This window comes from Gavialis gangeticus, unplaced genomic scaffold (genome assembly GCF_001723915.1).
Source record: "Gavialis gangeticus isolate Ggan-Ray unplaced genomic scaffold, GavGan_comp1, whole genome shotgun sequence".
NCBI classification, from domain to species: Eukaryota; Metazoa; Chordata; order Crocodylia; family Gavialidae; genus Gavialis; species Gavialis gangeticus.
This window is the reverse complement of record NW_017728997.1, coordinates 53,123,449-53,143,544: the sequence shown is the minus strand read 5'-3', so window position 1 is coordinate 53,143,544 and position 20,096 is coordinate 53,123,449. Positions and strand designations below refer to the sequence as shown.

The 20,096-nt window shown below is 43.8% G+C and overlaps 1 protein-coding gene across 1 annotated transcript in view; it reads left to right on the top strand.

The window, feature by feature from the left end:
* The window catches only part of STAB1 (stabilin 1), a 297,038-nt gene that overhangs the window by 65,442 nt on the left and 211,500 nt on the right, over positions 1-20,096 (top strand). The window contains exons 17-22 of the mRNA XM_019505230.1: positions 2,352-2,432; positions 3,162-3,320; positions 6,549-6,611; positions 10,951-11,052; positions 12,136-12,222; positions 14,575-14,686. Coding sequence (XP_019360775.1) covers positions 2,352-2,432; positions 3,162-3,320; positions 6,549-6,611; positions 10,951-11,052; positions 12,136-12,222; positions 14,575-14,686 — 604 coding nt within the window. The remainder of the gene's footprint in view (positions 1-2,351; positions 2,433-3,161; positions 3,321-6,548; positions 6,612-10,950; positions 11,053-12,135; positions 12,223-14,574; positions 14,687-20,096) is intronic.

Here is a 20,096-nt window from a genome sequence, read left to right as displayed (position 1 = left end):
AGCTGGCAGAGGGTAGATTCTGGCTAGATATCAGGAGGTGCTACTTCACTGTCAGGGCAGCTAGGATCTGGAACCTACTTCCAAGAGAAGTGGTGCTGGCACCTACCCTGGGGGTCTTTAAGAGGAAGCTAGACGAACACCTTGCTGGGGTCGTTTGACCCCAGTACTCTTTCCTGCCATGGTAGGGGGCCAGACTAGATGATCTACTCAGGTCCCTTCCGACCCTAGAAACCATGAAACTATGAGGGACAAGCAGGATGATCCAGAGAACTGAGGAAGGAAGTGATCTAGGGAATGTTGCAGTATACATGAGTATGCTATACTATACTATGAAATCTCAGTTTTAAGGTGCAGTCTTTCTCATTGTCACATTATCTTTAAATATATTGCCTCACAAAATCTGTTACAGACAAATGGTCTTTTGCCTTTTTTATTAACACATTATTTAGGATTTACCAATGCTTACTATTGCAATTTATTATATAAGAAGGGCAACATTAAACAGGAGCTGTATGTTTGTCTCTTTTGCTTTATTCAATAGAACGTGTTAAATTTTACTCCTGGTGTTAGCTGTGTTGAAGTTAATAGATGTGTACAACTTGTACAAAGTTGAGATTTCTCTGCAACAACTAGCACCAAGTGTGCTAACCAAATAATTAGTGCTGTGCAAAGTGGGCCCTATTCAATTTGGATTTGGCCCGAATTGCGGTCAGTGATTCAGTCTGTTGATTCGGATCAGTGTCCCTGATTCGATTTGGCTGAATCTGAATCTGAAGATTTGATGCTGATTCTGCAAATCAGTGACTCGGGCACAGGTACAGCTATAAAAGTTTTTTCTACGTACCTTGAAGTACCAGTGTGGCTCATGATCACTGCGGTGCTGGGGCAGATGGAGCGTCCCACAGGAACACAGAGGGCTCTCCAGCTTGCTCGGCAGTGAACCTGGAGGTGGACCAGAAGTACTTCCGGTCCACTTCTGGGCCTGCTGGGGAGTGTGCTGGGACCCCCCCGTGCCACCCCAGCTCGGTGGTCAGCCACAGGGGGACCCTGGGTGCCCCTTCCAGTCCCAGGAGGCACCAGTTGCCAAGCTGGGGAGGCATGGGGGGACCCCCCTGTGCACTCCCCAGTGGACCAGAAAGTGGACCGGAAGTGCTTTGGGGTCTGCTGCCGAGTGTGCTAGGGAGTCCCTCGTGCTTCTCTGGGACACTGCATCTGCCCCAGCACCGCAGCATTCAGAGCCCCTGCTACCGTAGAGGTACGTAGAAAAAACTTTTGAAGCTGTATCTGTGTCCGAATTGCCAGATCTGTCCGAATCGATTGAGGGCGTTCCAGATCAATTGGAAGAGATTAAAGGGTCCTCTGATTCCATTTGGATTCGGAGATTAGGTCACCAAATCGAGCCAAATCTCCATCAAATCAAATCATGGACCGAAGCTTCTCACAGCCCTACAAATAACTCATTCTGCTTCTTACGATATTTGCTGTCTCTCTAGCACTGAGTGAGGTTGTAGTAGTGGGGACCCAGATCCATCTTGCCCCATAAAGTCCAGTTCCAGACTCCTGAACCAGTGTAAATGTAGTCCCCACCAGTCTCACTTCTCCACAGCACTGCAACATTCCCTAGACATTCCCTAGACCACTTCTTTCCTCACTTCAGCTATCCAGCATGTCCTGAAACCCTTTCCCTAATTCATAGCTTTTATAATATAAGGGACAGAGCAGTAAATGGTCTGATATCAAAATCTTAAAAAGCCCTGGGCTTCACTAGTGTGTCTTTCTACTCCATCACACTCCTTTTATTACTAAAAAAAAAAAAAAAAAAAAGTTACTAGATGGATGCAGGGGGGAACCAAGAAAACTACAGTAATTTTCCAGTATGCTTTGTAATAGGCGATGAGCATATGAACCAGTAGTTTTAGCACTTTATTTTTATGTTTTACAAACATGCTCTGGATGTTCTCAGACTTAGCTAGTCTGAGTTTTTGAACATGCTATCAACTGTATTCATTATGGAAAATAAATTATGCTACAGTGTCAAATTTACAAAAAGAAAAAGTGAAGAGGACACCATTAATACGATTTCTATTTCAAATATTGCATGTGATTGACACAGTGCCCTGGACTTCTCTTTCAGCCATATATGTATTTTCCAGACATTTGATAAAGTTTAATTATTTAAAGTCAACTATTTAAAAATAGTTCATGGAGGGAGTTTTGTAACTATTCTGAAATGTATTCAACCCTATCCTCTCCTTAGATTAATGTCTCTTTCATAGCATTGTCATATATACACATAATGTATTGCAAATATATATAATATATATCTTCCTATGTGTGTAAAAAAATTTCAGGTGACTGTGGAGAAGCTGTTGATGATGCCACATATTATAACCATGGCAAACCAGATAGTGACCATCAATATTAGCACAGATGTAAGTATCATATGGTGACTTGCAACCTTCTCTGCTACTCCCTGTGCCTAACAAATTAGATTTATTTAAAGCTGTAAAGTGTATTTTCTTCTTATGTCCTATGCATGACTCTCATTAAGAATGATGGGTATTATGTCATTATTATCTGAGACTGAACAAAGTGTCTATATCCCACTTTAGCTCTAGAAATTTGTTGTTTTAGTCAGTAGGTGCATTGACATGAGAAACTTACTGTGAAGTTCCCTATTTAGCTCCACAATAGAGCATATCCATCTCCATGTGTGAAGCTCTTAGTCCAGAGTAAAATAATTAACTCCACCATACGTAAGTGCTACTCAGTACCTGTACTATCCTATGGTGGAGTTATTTACTCTTCCGCAATGCATGTGTAGACGGTGACCAGGGCCAGCTAGGGCATGAGAGTGCTACAGTGTGGGGCTGTCTGCTGGCTTGCCTCATGTCTCTGCCAGCCCCTTGGCAGCATCTTAAGACAGAACAGCCCTGGGCTGGCAGGCTGACTCCCTGGGGACCCTCCCAGCCAGGTCTGTGCTGCCCTGGCTCAATGTGCAGCAGTCTGAGGTGCACATTTAAATGCTGTGCCCAGGAACAATAAACTCCTGTGCAAACTGCACAAGAGTTTATTTAGATGGGTTAATTTCATGTGTAGATGAGCCCAGAATCTCCCAATAAGAGCAAGTATAACTTAGAATTTTTGTGTTTCTGTAACAGGGAAGAATTCTGTTGACTGATTCTGGAATTCCCTTAAATATGAATAATATTGTGGCATCTAATGGAATCATTCATACTTTGGATGGCATCTTCATTCCTTCTTCAATAATCCCCATTCTGCCACAGAGATGCAATGAAGTACATCATACCACTGTAACAGTAAGTGAATATTTTTTCATTCTTTCTGAAGTGACTACTACAGAAAAGAAATAAAGCTCTGGTTATGTTGTAGATCAGACTATAATTGACCTGACAAGTTAAGTCAGTGTATTCACATGTAGCAAATTTAATTTACCCTGTTTAATCTTCAACATTAGGCTGCTTCCTTGAGTAGCCAATATAAGCACTTCCTCTGCTACCATTTCCACATAATATTACTGAGAAGTCAGCTATTTTCTCTTAGGAATTTGGGAAACTAAAAATACTACTTTTATCTTCATATTCAATATATATATATATGATTCAGAAAGGAATCTGGCTTCTTAAGACCTCTTTTTGGTAATCAAGTTTCAATCTTCTCTGCTAACTAGTTTGATAATGTTATTAAATGGATCTGAACATCCATGTCCTATGAGTTTGATTTGGGATATAATGGGCATGTCCACATGTCACCATATGGCGATGTTGCTACAGTGACATGCTTTAGCACAGTGGACTCCACCATTTTTAAGGTGAAGATCACTTTTTGTAGTAAGGTACAATCCTGGATCTACTCTGTAGCTTGGGGCTCATGGCACAAAGCTCAGCACGCAGCAGCAGCCACCTCGCCCCATGCACAGAGCAGGAGGACACATGCCCCCCAGGCCTCCACTGGGGTGCATGGAGCAGCAGGAGCACCCGCTACACAGTGCTTCTTCCATGGCATGGGGCTGAGCTGCCAGGTCCTGACAGGCCCTGTGGGAGGGGCCGCGGCCACTCTGCCCAGCTCTGCGGAGCCCCACAAAGTGTGGGGCCTGGGATGATTGCTTTGATTCACCCAACCCAAGGGACAGCTCTGGGTAGGGGAGACTGGGGCCAGCATCTGGTCAGGCCCCAGCAGCCTCACCTGGTGGCCTTCTGGGGTGCAGGGTGGCAATGTGAGCATGTGGAGCCTGGCTGGCAGCCACAGTGAGGTTTCTGGCCAGCCAGGCTCTGGTTTCGGGCAGCACACACTGCAGCCACATGCGGCACTCTCCTTTTTTTTGATATTTGGATTTTCTGGTATCTAATATTGGTTATGTGCTGCAAATATGCAATGCAGAGAACATTTTCACATTTGCTGCAAGGTGCATGTTCCCGCTTATCTGAACGTGCCTGCTGAGATTATGGAAGGTAAAAGTACATCTGGTGCTAACAAGTATAAGTTTTTTCATAGTGTCAGATGTGGGGTACAGTGTAACAGGGGTCCCAACCCCTGTTACAGAGAGTGGGACCAGACAGCTGATCTAAAGGGTTGCAGGACTCTAGTTTGTAAACTGCAGGTTGCAAAGAGGCAGACTGCAGAGCTATAAGCCTGCTAGTATGGTGCAGGATGCAGGGGCAGATAAAGAGCAGAACAGCAATCCTGCTAATTAGTAAAAGAGGAATCCCCCTGCCCCATTAGGATAAGGGAGCCTGATGACCAAAAGGAGCAGAGCCAGGTAGGGGATTTAAACAGAGCTCCAGAGCAGGAGAGTCAGATTGGCAGAGATCCTGAAGGGAGAAGCAGCTCTGGGGAGAGTATCATAGAGATAAGTTCATAGGTTATGCTGCATGTGATGTTTCTGTTTTTGCCCATGAGGCATGGGAGTGGCTGAAGGGGAGATGAGAGGACTGGGAAAGACCTCTTGATTTTGAAGAAGTGAGCTAGGGGAGACTGAGGCCCTGGGGAGGGGAGACAGAGACGGTAAAAGAGAACCTTAACTGTGGACAGTTGCAAAGTGGGGCTGGAAAAGAACCACAACTGAGTGGGCCACCAGAAACCCACAGGATTTTGAGGGAGTGGGCTATCAGAGGCCCCAGGACTTTGTGTGAGTGTGCTGACTGAGGCCATTTTGAGGATTGAGACCCTGCTGAGAATCAGAGTTAAAAGACCATGGCAGAATGAGGTGGTCCAGTAGCAAGTCTTTCCTATAGACTTGCACTGGTATTTTAAGGGGAACCTCCCAAATTTATATAAATTTTCCATCAAGATGTGTTGGGCAAGATCAGGCTGATACACCTGGGAAGAGACAGTGAGAAACAGGATTTGTATGGCCTTTAGGGGGCACCACAACCACCAGAGGTGGATCCTGTTAGATGCAGGTAGAGTAGTTAAAGTGTCTCCCTTCTGGGTCCAGAGGCATGAATTTGAGTCTTGCTCTAGACTTGTGCCAGAGGTTCCCTGCCCTAGCTGACCCAGCTGGAACTGGGTACCTGGTCATTTGGACTGGGGAGTCAAAGGAAACAAAATGTGATACTAGCCTTCCCAATGGCTCCAAAAATTCCTATTTCTTAACTATGTTGCTTCAATGGGCCATCAACCCTCAGGTGGACCTTTGAGCTTTTCTTAATATGCTTTCATCCTGCAATTAAAATCTGCATAATATAGGGAATCTCACAGCATTGTAAGCACCCTGCATGAGCAGAGTCTTGTGGTCTTTATTTTGAATCTTTGTCACAACTGGTGTCTAGCATTCAGGCACTGACAGGTTGACAGGGATACTAGAAAGAGCTATGTTAAAGTATATGGAATGGCACACCAGTACAAAGTCCATTTTTTTACATCTCATTGGCTGCCTATATACATCCTTGGGGGTGAGGGTGGAGTGTTTTAATTAGGGCAGTTCCTAGACAGCTGCTTTAATTGAAATGGCTCACTGTCACGTGTATTAAGCCCCAGCATGTTTTAAATTTGCTGCAGGGCACTTTATCTAAAGCTCATTCAATGATGTTTAGAAAAAGTGCCCCCACAGTCAATTTAAAATGTGTTGGGGCTTAATGCACATGATGGCGATGTGATGCAGGAGTGTTCTCATTAGAACATGGAGCAGACTCCATGAATAGTTCTAGTTAGAACATGAACACGGAGCAGACTAGACTAATGCGTTCTTGTTAGAACATGAACAAGCAAGTGTATAGTCAGCCATTATTCAATTGTGGCCATGAAAATGATTCAAAAGTGACAGAAGATTCCCAACTGTTTCATGGAATAATGGAATTTAGAGCACATGCTCTCCAGCATAACTACTGAATATCCAGCATTGAGCCTGAATATTTGTTAGCCAAAAGGCTTCTAGGGTTACATACTCATATTGCATTGATGAATCTGTATTACTGCCAGCCTGTATGTATTTCCATTTATGTCTCTGTTTGGGAGAATTAAAATGAGATTACATTTGAGAAAATGTGTTTCTTCTTCTTTTTCTTCTTCTTTTTTTTTTGCAACAGGGCAGTTGCGTTGATTGCAAAGCCTTGAACACCAGCCTTTGCCCACCTCACAGCAGAGAAGTGGTAAATACCTTTTATTATTTCTGCTTAGATTATATTAGCACCCATAGTGCTTTTAGGCACCATACAGGCACATAATAAGAGAGAGTCTCTCCCCCAAAGAGCATACAGACAAAGTATCAGAAGGGAACAGAGGCACAGAGAGGGGAAGTACTATATTTACTTGAATACACGACAAAGTTTTCCCCCACAATTGGTACAGGGAAAAAAAAGCCCCTCATCTTGTAACTGCATACAAGGACACCTCACTAAATATATTGTCTATCATTAAATCACTGCCAAAAGCAGCACGTGCTCAGCAATGGAAACTAAATAAGAAGGGGAAGGAACACAACTAAGTTACATAAGAAACATACAGCCAACTAAGCCCAGGAAGAAGGAAAAAAGTGGGGAAGGAGTGCAATGCTTATACAGCAAAGAATATACAAGAGACCACACAACAGTGGGGAGGTGGGTTGTAAGCACATTTGAGTAAGGAGGTGGGTTGTAAGCGCACACAGATTTACAAATAGAGAGATGTGGGATACAGCTGTGGGGGTAGGGAAGAGTCCAGAATTTAGAATATCCTTGGAATCCTCTAGGCGTAGCAGCGGGGGCAGTCAGGCAGTCACCTCTGTGTCGCTTCTGGTCGGTGGCTGGCTCTGCTCAGTTAAGAGAATTTGGAACTGATTTGTGTGATTTGGCCTGATTATATATATGTGTGCCAAAGGTGCTGTTCAAAAGTGTGTTTAAGAAACACCTGTACTAAAACTTGCAGCAGTTTCAAAAAAAGGTAACATGCATCATCATTAAACAAGCTATGTTTAACTTCAAGGTTATTGTTTTCACATTTGCTCCTCACCTCCATGTGCTCAGGGAGACCAGGGTCTGCCAGGAAGGGGTGGGGGAAGGGATGCCGGGGAAAAAGTTGTGGGGAAGCAGAGAATGAAGGGCTACCTGATCCCTCAGATTTGTTTTCCATGCTGTAGCAGTGGGAGGGGGACAAATTCAAGGGAACCCTCCAATAATTAGATTCTATGCATGGAAAATGATAATTTTATAAATTTTCCATAGATAGAATCTAATTATTGCAGGGGGGGTGTTGTCTTATAATCAGGGTCATCTTCTATTCAAGGAAATACTTATTTAAGGTCAAGCAGAGAAGGTTGTTGCATATTTGTTAATAGAAGCCAGGTCTCCTTGATCCCAGTTCAGTGCTTTGCTCAGTAGTCTGTGCTGCCTCCTGTTCTGAAGTATGCAGAACACATTAGAGAGAGCCATGACATACTCTGCATATTAAGTGAAATTGTAGATTTCTTGCTTCCAACAACCTCACTCTTAGCACAGGTAGAACTTTTTCTACTGTTCTTGAATCTGCACAGTCTTGGGGTTCCACCATTACACTTGTGCCACTTTCAACCTGCCTCTTAGTAGAATCCCCAAGCTTGATTTTCTGAGGACCATGTTTCTGTTTCCTAGTGTGAAAGTACCTGCTTGTATCATGGTCATGGGAGATTATGCAGTAAACCTGCTGTGTTGCAGACAAATGGGAGCTTGCAACTCTCAGTTCATGGAAACTGACACATTGAGTCTATAATCCCATTGGCTATGAAAGACTCAGTCACTGACTGGATCCTGTAGTTGGATGTATATCATACCTGTCAAATGAGATTAAATCTGGATGCATCTACATGTGCATATTAATGCAATACAAGAAACTCTTCACTTGTCACACTGGAGTTTATTGGTCTGGGGTGCCATATTTACACAGGCTCCTGGGACTGCAGAACATGGAGCTAAGGCGAACCAGCCCCAGCTAGCAGGGAGTCCACAGGGTCAGACTGCCAGCTCAGGGCAGCTCTGCCCCAGCTGAACATGCTGCAGAGGGTGTGGCTGAGGCATGAGGGTGGTTGAGTGCAGGAATAGATGGCATATGGAAGCACCTTTGTGCCCCAGCCAGATCAGTGTCTATATGCGCGCTGCTGTGGAGTAAAAAGCTCTGCAGCAGGGTAGTACTTGTATTTAGAAATTACTACTCTGCTACAGAGTTTATTAGTTTACTTCAGCCTAGTAGCTCTGCATGTGTAGATGCTGAGACATTTACTGCAGAACTAATTTGTCAACAGCAGTAAACGTCTCACATAGGCATGCTTTTTTTTTTGAAGGGGGACTTGGGTTCTATCTGCTTTGCTGTCAGTTTCAGTGTTTGGGGTCACAAATTCGTTGTCACAAAGTGTTGTTACCTAGTCTCATTTACATCAGCGGGTTCACTTTTAGCAAAAGGTCAAATCCTGGAGTCAACTTTGCCTGAGTTAAGGGTGTAGGTCTGTAGGAACAGACCCAGACCAATAGATAAGGCAGGAGAAGATTTTCTCTGAATCACCTACGTGGCTTAAGTTCCATTTTCAAATGGCATTCTGGACCCTAAGTTTTATTAAATATCAATATACTTTAGAAGCCTCACTCCTTCCCTACCTAAAAAGTTATTTATTTATTTTAAATATAACTTTATTTTGGAGGATAAGCTACCTTTTGTCAACACACACAGGTTTGTGTTCCACATTATCTGGCATCATATCTTGCAATAATTTATCTATTCTGGAAATAAAAACTCTATTCTGGAATTAGGTTTTTTCTCAGGATAGAAAGATGCAAAAGGGCAGCTACCACATTTTGGTTTAACCATTCTGCTTTTGACAGACTTTCTGCAATTATTTCATACTTCAGTGCCTCTCACTTGAATTAGCCTGTTTCACTTGTGTACTGTCAGCTGCTCTACTTTTCTCAGACAGGTAAATAAGCTTACAATGGGCTTAAAACATCCCATATACCAAAACATCAAAACACCCTAACTTGCCACAGGTAATTCTGGCTTGCACACTGCAAAGAAGAGAAAAGCGGTTTCTTAGAGCATCTACCATAGGTGGTCTTTTTCTTTCCCTCTTGCACTAGCTGTGAGGGCACAAGCCTGGTTTTAGGGATGAGTAGGACAACTACCCAAGGCTCAAGAGCTTCTTAGGTTAAGCTGGTGAAAGATAGGAGCTGGGCTAGCATGGCCCTAAGATGCATGGGTAATAGCTTTGAGGTTGTAGGTTCAAGGTCACAACAGTGGTACTTATAGTGTGGCCTTGTCAGATTCCAGTGAATCTATGAATCCTGTTAAATACCTTGTCACAGGCACACAAAAAAAAGAAAGGTAAAAGACATCTAATTTTTTGGTGGGATGAAGAAGCGTCCCCCCTTTTGGTCTTGGACTTCCCTGAATCTACCTGCCAGCTCTGCTGGCAACAGCTCAGAAATGATTATGGCTCACAAAACACAGATTAATTAATTATAGGATGCTAGTTTGACTCACAAACAGTATACATCTGTCACTGTTCTGTAATAAAATTCCAAGTGCATAAAGCTTAGGGCACAGGATTGAACTATGGGATATCAGGCTAGAATGTTGTATAGGTGTTTTTATAAAATGCATGCATAATTTTTTTTGTGTGTATATGTGCACTCGCAAAAATTTACAAGTAAGTAGCTTAAACTGGAATAAATGAAGACTATGGATGCATGTTTTATAGTTATTTTACATTAACTACAATGGAAAAATGTATGCTAAAAATCCTGCATGACAAGGCCTAAGTGACTTTTTGTAAACGAACATTTAAGTCACTTTTGAAACATTTACCCATGGTCTACAGTAGTTATTCTGTTGTTCTTTAGGGAGTAGCACCTTGTTTTTAAGTTATGAACAAAATCCATCACAGCAATTGGATGGGCTCTCAAGAACCATTGTAAATTCATGACAGAGATCATGACAAAGATCTTCAAATATGAATAATGATGTGGTTTTCTCAATTTTAGGTCAGGCAAAGGTGCTTGATTTTCTGAAAAACTGTTTGAACATTTCTCAAAACAGGACTTTATAAATTAAGAAGACTTTAGTTACCAGTCATATTTGTAAATTCAAAAGAGGACCTCATGTGGGGTAAAGTCTTGGGCCAAATTCATCCCAAATGTCATTGGATAACACCACATGAATTATTTTTATCTCTTCTCTCTGTTTCTGGGAGTAAGAACAATTTAACTTGTTCACTTCATGTGAGTTTTTAGATAGATTGGCTTGACTGAAATGTTAAAGAACCTGCATTGTTCAGCATGATAAGAAATTTTAAAATAAGAACAGGAAGATGTTGCTTGTGAAAAAAAGGAAGTTACTGCATATCTTGTATTGCAACAGAAGCACCATAATCTTATCTTGTTCACCTTGGCTGTCCCGTGAATTTGCTCAGTTCAGCAGTATAGATAGCTACCCTCTGCAGCCAGGGACAAGGAGAAGTTATTGTGTTGATGACTCATTTTTTTTCTGAAGGAACCAGAGCCTCTCCCCAAAGAATGTGTATATGTCCATGATCCATTGGGGTTGAATGTTATGAAAAAAGGGTGTGCCAGATACTGCAATCAAACCATTTTGGTAAGTGCAATGCAGAGCATGCAAGAGCACATTACATTAACAGGAAACTTTATTCTGCTTCTGCTCCTTGAATCTGAAGGGCTTCAGCTTTAAGTCTTTGAAACACTGCTTGGAAAAGGAGAGAAGTGCTTCCACAGTAAGTTCTGCCATTGGACCAGGGGAAAGCGATACTACATGGCTAAGCTCCTCCTTAGAGGTAAACATTCAGCAGTGAATAAACATTGAGCAGAATACATATGGACTCATCTGAATGATTCCCCCGTCAAGTGCTGGTGGGGGCAGATTGGCAAAGCCTGTATGAATTTCACTGAATGAAATGGCAGAGCTAAATGAAAGAAATACCATAACAACCAACGTGAACTGTTTAACAACTTGTCTTTTCTTAGAGACCCACAGTTGTCTAACAGACTTCTATCGAAGGAAGCAGAGTACAATAAGAGCACATTAATCTGAAGGATAATCACATCCTGTTTATGAAACAGTCAGATGCTTAGGAAAAGAAGTTTCATCCTCCCTAGAGATACCACACTGCCTGCAAGTCATCGATAATACATGATGACATGTAGCTGGCAAAATACTGACTGAACATTTGCCTTCCAGTTGTGCTCCTGTTGGCTAACCACATTAGGTATCTGATGTGACACAGAAAGAGCATCCTTTTTCTTAAATAATTCAGACAATGGCAGGAATTGCTAACAGGAAGGATGTGGGCCTGTATAACCAAACAACAAAGGATGCAAAATGTGTGTCAGAAGCAGAAGGAGAAAAAAGCAGGCTCTACTGGGGAAAAAGATACAGTAATGCTTGACTGTGTTTAGGGTAGTTTTAGGGGGCGGGGAAACAAAAAAATAAACTTGGGTGTGGGAGCTGCTGAAAGTATAGTCAGAATGCAGACCAGAAAGTCACTTTGATTATTCTACCACCACTGGGGAAGGGAGTGAATTTCAAACTTGGAAACAGGATCAGGCTCTTAGTTCATGATTTTAAAAAACAGCTAAAAGATCTGATTTCAGGTTGCATGTTGTTTAACAGCACTCAAGAAACTGCTTGGTAAAGTGTTGCTAATGTTTACAACTTTTCCAGAAACCTGGGTGTTGCAAAGGATTTTTTGGTCCTGACTGCACGCAATGTCCGGGTGGATTTTCCAATCCCTGCTATGGCAGAGGCAATGTGAGTGCACCAGATTCTATCATTTTGGACCCACAGTTAGAGCACACTATTCTTTTCGTACTCCTGGTGGGGACTTTGGTCATGTGCATGGCAAGCTTTAGCCAGAATTTGTGTCATTTGCACCAGCCATGGAAACAGTATACATCTTGTCTGGAAATTATATATGTCTTATAATATTTTCCAAATACTTGAGAAAGAGAATACAGAAAGCCAAAGTGTGGATATAAATTGGAAGGGGGTTTAACCCTACAGACATCATCTTAATTGTATAACTCCTGCTATCTATTTTGAAAAGGATGGAGGAATCTTATATTTCTTTCTTTCTTTCTTTCTTTTCTTTTTTTTTTTAACTCAGTATGTGATTTGGTTTTTTTTTCTGGTTCAAAGATGACAACTCCCCTCCCTAAAAGGAGTACGTCTGGGGACAAGGGGAGGGACTTCTGGTGGCAAAGGTCAGGGACAGGAAATCTGCTCCCAAGATGGCAACCACGGGCAGGGCATGTATCAAGAGACGGGGCTACTCTTGAGGCCCTGGACAGCTCACAGAACTCATTAAGGCGATATAATTGCCCGGCCCGGCATTAGGGGCTGCAATCCCCAGTGAGATCACAGCAGAAAAGTCCTGATCCCTAGAGAACCTCTGGTTCCCTGAAGCTGCAGTTACCCAGGGGTAGGACGACACTGTCCTTCGGTTGCTCTGTAGTGACTTTCTCTAGCCGAATGCTACGGGATATGCACTTAGCCAACGGGTAATGCCAGCAGTTACGTACACCATGCAACTGCCATGGGGTTATTAGGAGCCCCAGAACTGACGAACTCCTCTCACTGTCAAGGAAGGCTTCTACTATTCAGTTTTGTAGCTGTTATTACCAGGCTGAGCGCTGCCCCGCTGCACAGCCGCCATGGCCGCCCACCGCTTTCTTTCTTTCTTTCCATGTGAGAGACATCATTTGCAGTTAGGGAAAGTAAGGAGACCACCTATGCTTTATATAACAGTTTTTGTGTACTGTGACTTTAAAAGCAAGATATCTCCTTATCTTGCTGTGGAATATGTTGGTGAAAAAATTGAAGACTGTAGATGGGAAGAGGGGGTATAATATCTTGTACTGAGATGTATGCCTCTTCTAAAATGTTTACCAACTTAATGTGGCCCAAAATTTGCCCTTTAGCTTCCTCTACATATAATTAATCTCTGATTTATACTTATTAAGGCATAAAAGCATAATGCTATATAAAGAAGCACAAGATATATTGTATCTGCAAGGCAAGTTACAATTGCTTTGGAAACTATACCTTTTTAGCCTCTTTGCTTTCAAATTTCAGATACAATGTCTGGGCATGGACAGGTGTAACAGAGGCTAAGTACAGACTAGTCAAAAAGTCCAAGTCTGAATCAATTCAATTTTGGCAGGTTTCTCGAAAATGCATAGATTGATCTGATATGCAGATGAACTGACATTCACTTTTCAAACAGGAAAGGCAGCAAGACCCCTGCAGTGTCCCATACCAGTAGCAGAGGGGCACCAGAGCACACCTCCCAGCCCGCTGGCCACTGCAGAGAGCTGGGAACCAAGCAGTTCCCCCAGCCACACCCCCACCTCAGCTTTTGGGCCAGCGGAGAAGGTGGGGAGGGGGGAGGGAACCCACCCCTCCAGCTGGGCACCAGATCCCCAGATGGGAGAAGCCTGGTGCAATGTGGGGATGTGAATCCTGAACGTGTGGCTTTCTTCTGCCTGCCCAGAGCTGGGAGTGGGCCTGGAGTCCCACAGCCGTACCCCCTCCTCTGTCTCCAGGCCAGTGGGGGGGGTGGGGAGGGGGAGAGGAACCTGGCACTACAGCTTGGCTCCACCTCCCCAGAGCTCCAAGTCAGGGGCAAGGCTGGAGCCCCCCAGCCACCAGTCTCCAGCCCAGCTGAGGGGTGACGGCAGGGGGAGCCCACACTGGGGTTTGGCTCTGTCCTCCCAGAGTCCAGAGCCAGGAATAAGGCTGGAGTCCCCCAGCCATGCCCCCCTCCTTAGTCTCCAATCCAGCTGGGCAGGTTGGGGGGAGCAAGGGAAGCCCACACTGGGGCCTGGCTCTGCCCCCTAGAGCCAGGAGCAGGGCTGAAGTCCCCGAGCTATGCCCCCTCCTCAGTCTCAGACTGTATGACTATCAATTTAATACAGATTTTAGTCTACTGGATATGCAGAAAAACAGTTGTTGGGGCACAGGTGAGCTGTGGCATTTTCATAGACTGCTGGGGGGCCTCAGGAAGAAAAAGGTTGAAAACCTGTCTTACAAGACATTAACATCTCTATCATGCAGTTCCCCTGAACCTTGCTGACTTCAATTTTCCTTTTGTTTTCCTTTCAGTGCAGTGACGGGACTCAAGGAAATGGCAATTGTCATTGCTTTGAGGGTTTCAAAGGAATAGCCTGCCACATATGTTCAAACCCAAACAAGCATGGGGAGAACTGCAATGAAGGTCAGTGATTCTGTAAGAAAGCAGCTCTAATTAAATGACATGCCAGAAAGGAAACAGATCAATGAGCGAAGTGTAGGTTTAGTGTCACTGATATGAATTAACTTTATAATCATTTGGGTTATTTCAAGGTGGCACTAACAAATGCTGACTAATATGTAGAAGATGGAGGTAGGCTCAGCTGAAAAATCCAGATCCTCAGTAAAGTTTGGATCACGGATTTTATTATCCATCTCTGACAGTAGGGAATTATTGAATAAATCTTTTCCATTTCTAATTGCTATGGGGAAACAGAGTCCAGTGACCAAAGGAAGTCAGAACTTCTGGCAGTGGTATGTAGCTTATAATTGCAAACAGTTTCTGTGCCTGGCAGGCTGCCAACATAACACACATCTTCAAAAAGGGCTCTAGAGGTGATCCTGGGAAATATAGACCAGTAAGTATGATTTATCCTTGGCAAATTGGTAGAATTTATAATAAAGAATAAACTCACCAGCCATGTGGATAAATATGATATTCTGAGGCAGGGCCTATGAAAGAAATGCAAGGGCTTGGTACATCCTGGCAGGGCAGAGTTGTCCCATCTCCTATTTTTGGAACAAGAAATAGAGAGTGATAGTTTGTTACCCAGAAGTTTCTCTATTTATTATACATTTCTGGGTCCTCTTTAGCTTCTACAGAAAACAAGCTCAATATCCACTCCTCAGTAGCCACACACCCTTGAAGAAGGAGATGGCCTCCAGAATATCCAGAAAGGTTGACAGCCTGTGGGCCATGTATGTTGTATACAAAGCTGCCTCCAGCCTAGAGAGCACAACCTATAGTGGGTGTATTTGTGTATCCACTGACTCATCACCCACCCCTGGCTCCAGCTATAGAGAAATGTCCATGATATCTTCCACTGAACTATGAAACCTGTAAATGTATACAAGTCAGTACCATAAAAAGAATGGAAAAGCGTAGAAAAGATTCAGAGAACGAAGCAAGTAAAAACTTACCTAATTGCACTATTCCAGTCAATGGTGAAACATCAGCCACAGCTCATTTAGATATGAATGAAAGTAAAGTAAAAGAACAGAATCCATTTGAATTGGAATGAGAAGGAGGTGACAGTAATTATCCTAATGTAGATAAAATGCATCTTAAGGCTGAGAATGAACAATGAGCTACCTTGTGGTGCTGTTGAGAACTTTCTCTCAAGTGCAGAGCCCCTCAAATAGAATATTATCTATATTATTATGATCTGTGATTCAAAATTAGAAGGATTAGAAAATTTAAAATCCATCCAGATGCCAATTTCCAATGCTGCACCAGATAGCAGAAGACAAAGCAATACTTTCAACAAACAGCTACTGAGAACTTTTTTATTCAGGAATGTTTTTTTGTGCTTCAGAGACTTTACCAAGAAGAGTGTCATGGAAATAGCTGAGATGATTCACAACACCATATGTGAACATAAATTAACTTTCAAACTCTGATGTGGATGAGCATATGATAGCAGTGCCAATATAGCAGGAAAATACTCTGGAGCTTAGGTAGTGCTTCTTCAAAAGGATCGTCAGGCACATTTTTCCTCATGTGTATCACATACATTAATCTTGACTGGTACTAATTCATGAGTTGGCAATTGATAATATTATATTCTTTGATATATTCTCTTCAGTATAATATTTTCAATGCAAGTCCAAAGTGGTGGGAAATTTTCAGTAAAAATATTCCAGATTCACTCTATTCTGTGCCTATTACTTGATGGGCTGCCCTTATTGTTAGACATAATCTAGGAGTAGCTATGCTTATGCTCTGCTATAGTAATTGCCTATGCTTTCTAGACTTTGCTGGTTGCCACTTGGGGCTGCCTAGAAATTTTTTCCCCTGCTGTTGCTACACGTGTTGTGGGAGGGGTGGGGTTCACCTTCCTCAGAAGCATTGGGTGTTGGCTGCAGCCAAGGCGGGGAATTTTGACTGAGGTGTGCCAATGTTCCTGCTGAGACAAACTAGCTCTGCTCACAGTTTGTCTGATTGCCATATTTGCAGTCAGGAATTAATTTAGTCAAATTGGTGAAAAATTTTGTGAAATTTTGCCATGCTCTGTAAAGGATGTGTCCCTTTTCCTTGGATCTCAGTCTCTAGCATACTTTAAGCTAGATTTCATCCTGCTCCAAGCAGGAAAGAGTGCTGGGGTTAAGTAACCCCAGCCAGATGCCTCTCCAATCTCTTCTTGAACACCTCCAAGGTAGGAGAAAGCACCACCTCCCTTGGAAGCCCATTCCATATTTTGGCAACCCTCACCATAAAGAATTTATTCCTTATGTCCAATCTAAATCTGTTCTCCTTCAGTTTCTGGTAACCCCGAGGGGCGCCCTCGTAACAGAGTGCCCCCTATTTCCTGCTGGCCCCCCCCAATAAGTTTGTAGGCAGCCACAAGATCACCTCTCAGCCTTCTCGTGCAGAGGCTGAAGAGATTCAGGTCCCTTAGTCTGTCTTCATAGGGTCTTACCTGCAGGCCCTCAATCATACGAGTAGATTCATAGATTCATAGATGTAGGGTCGGAAGGGACCTTATAGATTTTCTAGTCCAACCCCCTGCCGTGGGCAGGAGAGAAAACTGGCCTCAAATGACCCCAGCTAGGTAAACATTGAGCCTTCTCTTAAAGACACCCAAGGTAGGAGCCAGCACCACTTCCCTTGGAAGTTGGTTCCAGATCCTAGCCGCCCTGACTGTAAAGCAGTGCCTTCTAATGTCTAGTCTAAACCTACTCTCTTGCAACTTACAGCCTTTATTCCTTGTTACTCCAGGAGGCGCTTGAGGGAACAAGGTCTCTCCCAATCCCTGCTGGTCCCCCCCTAGTAAATTTATAGATGGCCGTCAGGTCCCCCCTCAGCCTTCTCTTGCGAAGGCTGAACAGGTTCAGGTCCCATAACCTGTCCTCATGGGGTCTGCCCTGCTGTCCCTGGATCATGCGAGTGGCCCTCCTTTGGACCCTCTCAATGTTGTCCACATCCATCCTTAAGTGTGGTGCCCAGAACTGAATGCAGTACTCCAGCTGTGGCCTGACCAGTGCCGCATAGAAGGGGAGGGTCACCTCCTTGGCCCTGCTTGTGATGCATCTCTGGATGCAGGACGAGGTACAGTTAGCCCTACTGAACGTGTTCTCGCATTGTTGGCCCATGTTCATCTTGGAGTCAATAATGACTCCAAGATCTCTTTCTGCCACCGTGCTTTCAAGAAGGGAGTTCCCCAGCCTATAGGTATGCTGCTGGTTCCTACTGCCCAAGTGCAGCACCCAGCACTTGTCAGTATTGAATCCCATCCTATTTTCATTTGCCCACCCCTGTAACCTGTCCAGGTCCTGCTGTAATCTGTCCTTCCCTTCTAGCGTGCCCACCTCACCCCGAATCTTGGTGTTGTCTGCAAATTTAAACAGGCTGCTCTTCATCTCGTTGTCCAAGTTGCTAATAAAGAAATTGAACAATGAGGGCCATAGGACCAAGCCCTGAGGGACCCTACTACCCACTTCTCACTTCCCTCCAGGTCAAAAATGACCCATCCATCACCACTCTCTGAGTACGACCCCTCAGCCAATTAGCAATCCATCTGACTGTGTAGGCATCAGTGCTGCAGTCACCTAGCTTTTTAATGAGAATGGAGTGGGAGACAGTGTCAAAGGCCTTCCTGAAGTCCAGAAAGACTACATCCACCGTGTTCAGAGGAGTAGCCCTTCTCTGAACCCTCTCAAGGTTATTCACATCCCTCTTGAAGTACGGCACCCAAAACTGGACTCAGTACTCCATCTGCGGCCTCACCAATGCTGTATAGAGGGGAATTGTCACTTCCCTAGACTTGCTCGTGATGTACCTGCTGATGCAAGAAAGAGGGCAGTTGGCCTTGCTTATTGCCTCGTCATACTGGCGGCTCATGTTCATTTTTGTGTTAACCAGGACTCTGAGTTCTCTTTCCACTGTTGTGGTGCTCAGAATGGTACCTCCAGTCTATAGGTATGTTGGAGGTACTTTCTCCCCAGGTGCAGCACCTTGCATTTATCCCTGTTAAATTGCATCCTATTCTGATCTGCCCACTTCCCCAGGCAGTCCAAATCTGCCTGAATTTGCTCCCTGCCCTCCAGTGTGTTAACTGTACCCCATAGTTTAGTGTCGTCTGCGAATTTGGACAAGGTGCTTTCAACAGCTTCATCCAAATCACTGATGAAGATATTAAACAGCACTGGTCCAAGGACAGAGCCTTGGGGGACACTACTGCCAACATCCCTCCAAGGGGAAACTGAGCCATCCATCACCACTCTCTGGGTGTGTCCCGTGAGCCAGCTTTTCACCCACTTTATGGTGAAAAAATCCACGTCACAGCTACTCAGTTTGCCCATAAGAATTGGGTGCGACACTGTGTCAAAAGCCTTTTTAAAGTTCAGGTAAATAATATCTATTTCCATTCCTGTATCTAAGCACTTTGTGACCTGGTCATAAAAAGAGACCAGGTTAGTCAGGCAGGATCTACCTGCTATAAACCCATGCGGGTTGCCCCTTACCATAGTGTGACTCGCTGGCCCCCTGCAAATGTGATCCTTTATAATTTTTTCTAAGGTCTCTCTGAGAATAGGGGCAAGACTAATTGGCCCATAATTACCTGGGTCCTCCTTCCTCTCCTTCTTGAAAATAGGGACCATGTTGGCCCTTTTCCAGTCCTCTGGGACCTGTCCTGAGTCCCACGAGTGCTCGAACAGTTGCACCAGTGGTTTTACTATGACATCAGCCAATTCCTTTAGTACCCTTGGGTGAAGATCATCAGGGCCCACCGACTTAAATATGTCCAGCCCTTCCAAGTGCCCCTTCACTAGGTCAGTGCTAACTGTTGATGGTTTGCTACTACTCACACTCCAGACTAAAGACTCATTGGGAAGTGTATTTGTATCTGCGTTCAGTAAAACAGAAGCAAAGAAATTATTTAAGAGCTCTGGTTTTTCCATCCTATCAGTTACGAGTTGCCCATGTCCATTCTGTAGTGGCCCTATGGTACCCTGCACCCTCTTCCTGCTCCCTATGTACTTAAAGAAGGACTTCTTGTTATCCTTAATCTTTGTTGCCAACTTGAGTTCTGTAACTGTGCTGGCCTTTCTCACTGCTTCCCTGCAAGCACGAACCAAGCAGGTATACTCCTCCTTGGTGGCTGCCTACTGCTTCCACAGCCTGTAGGCCTCTTTTTTTCTCTGAAGGCTCTTTTTGATCATTTTTATTATAAAATTTTATGTTGCTTAGACTAGCATTTGAAAAGACAGGGTAGATTTGCACCTTCTAGACTAACTAAATTTTATATAATTGTGAATAGGCAAATATCTAATAAATGTTTCAGTTTTGAAGTGAAGTGATTAAGTGAGCTCCAGCTCAGGAAAGAGAGAGAGAG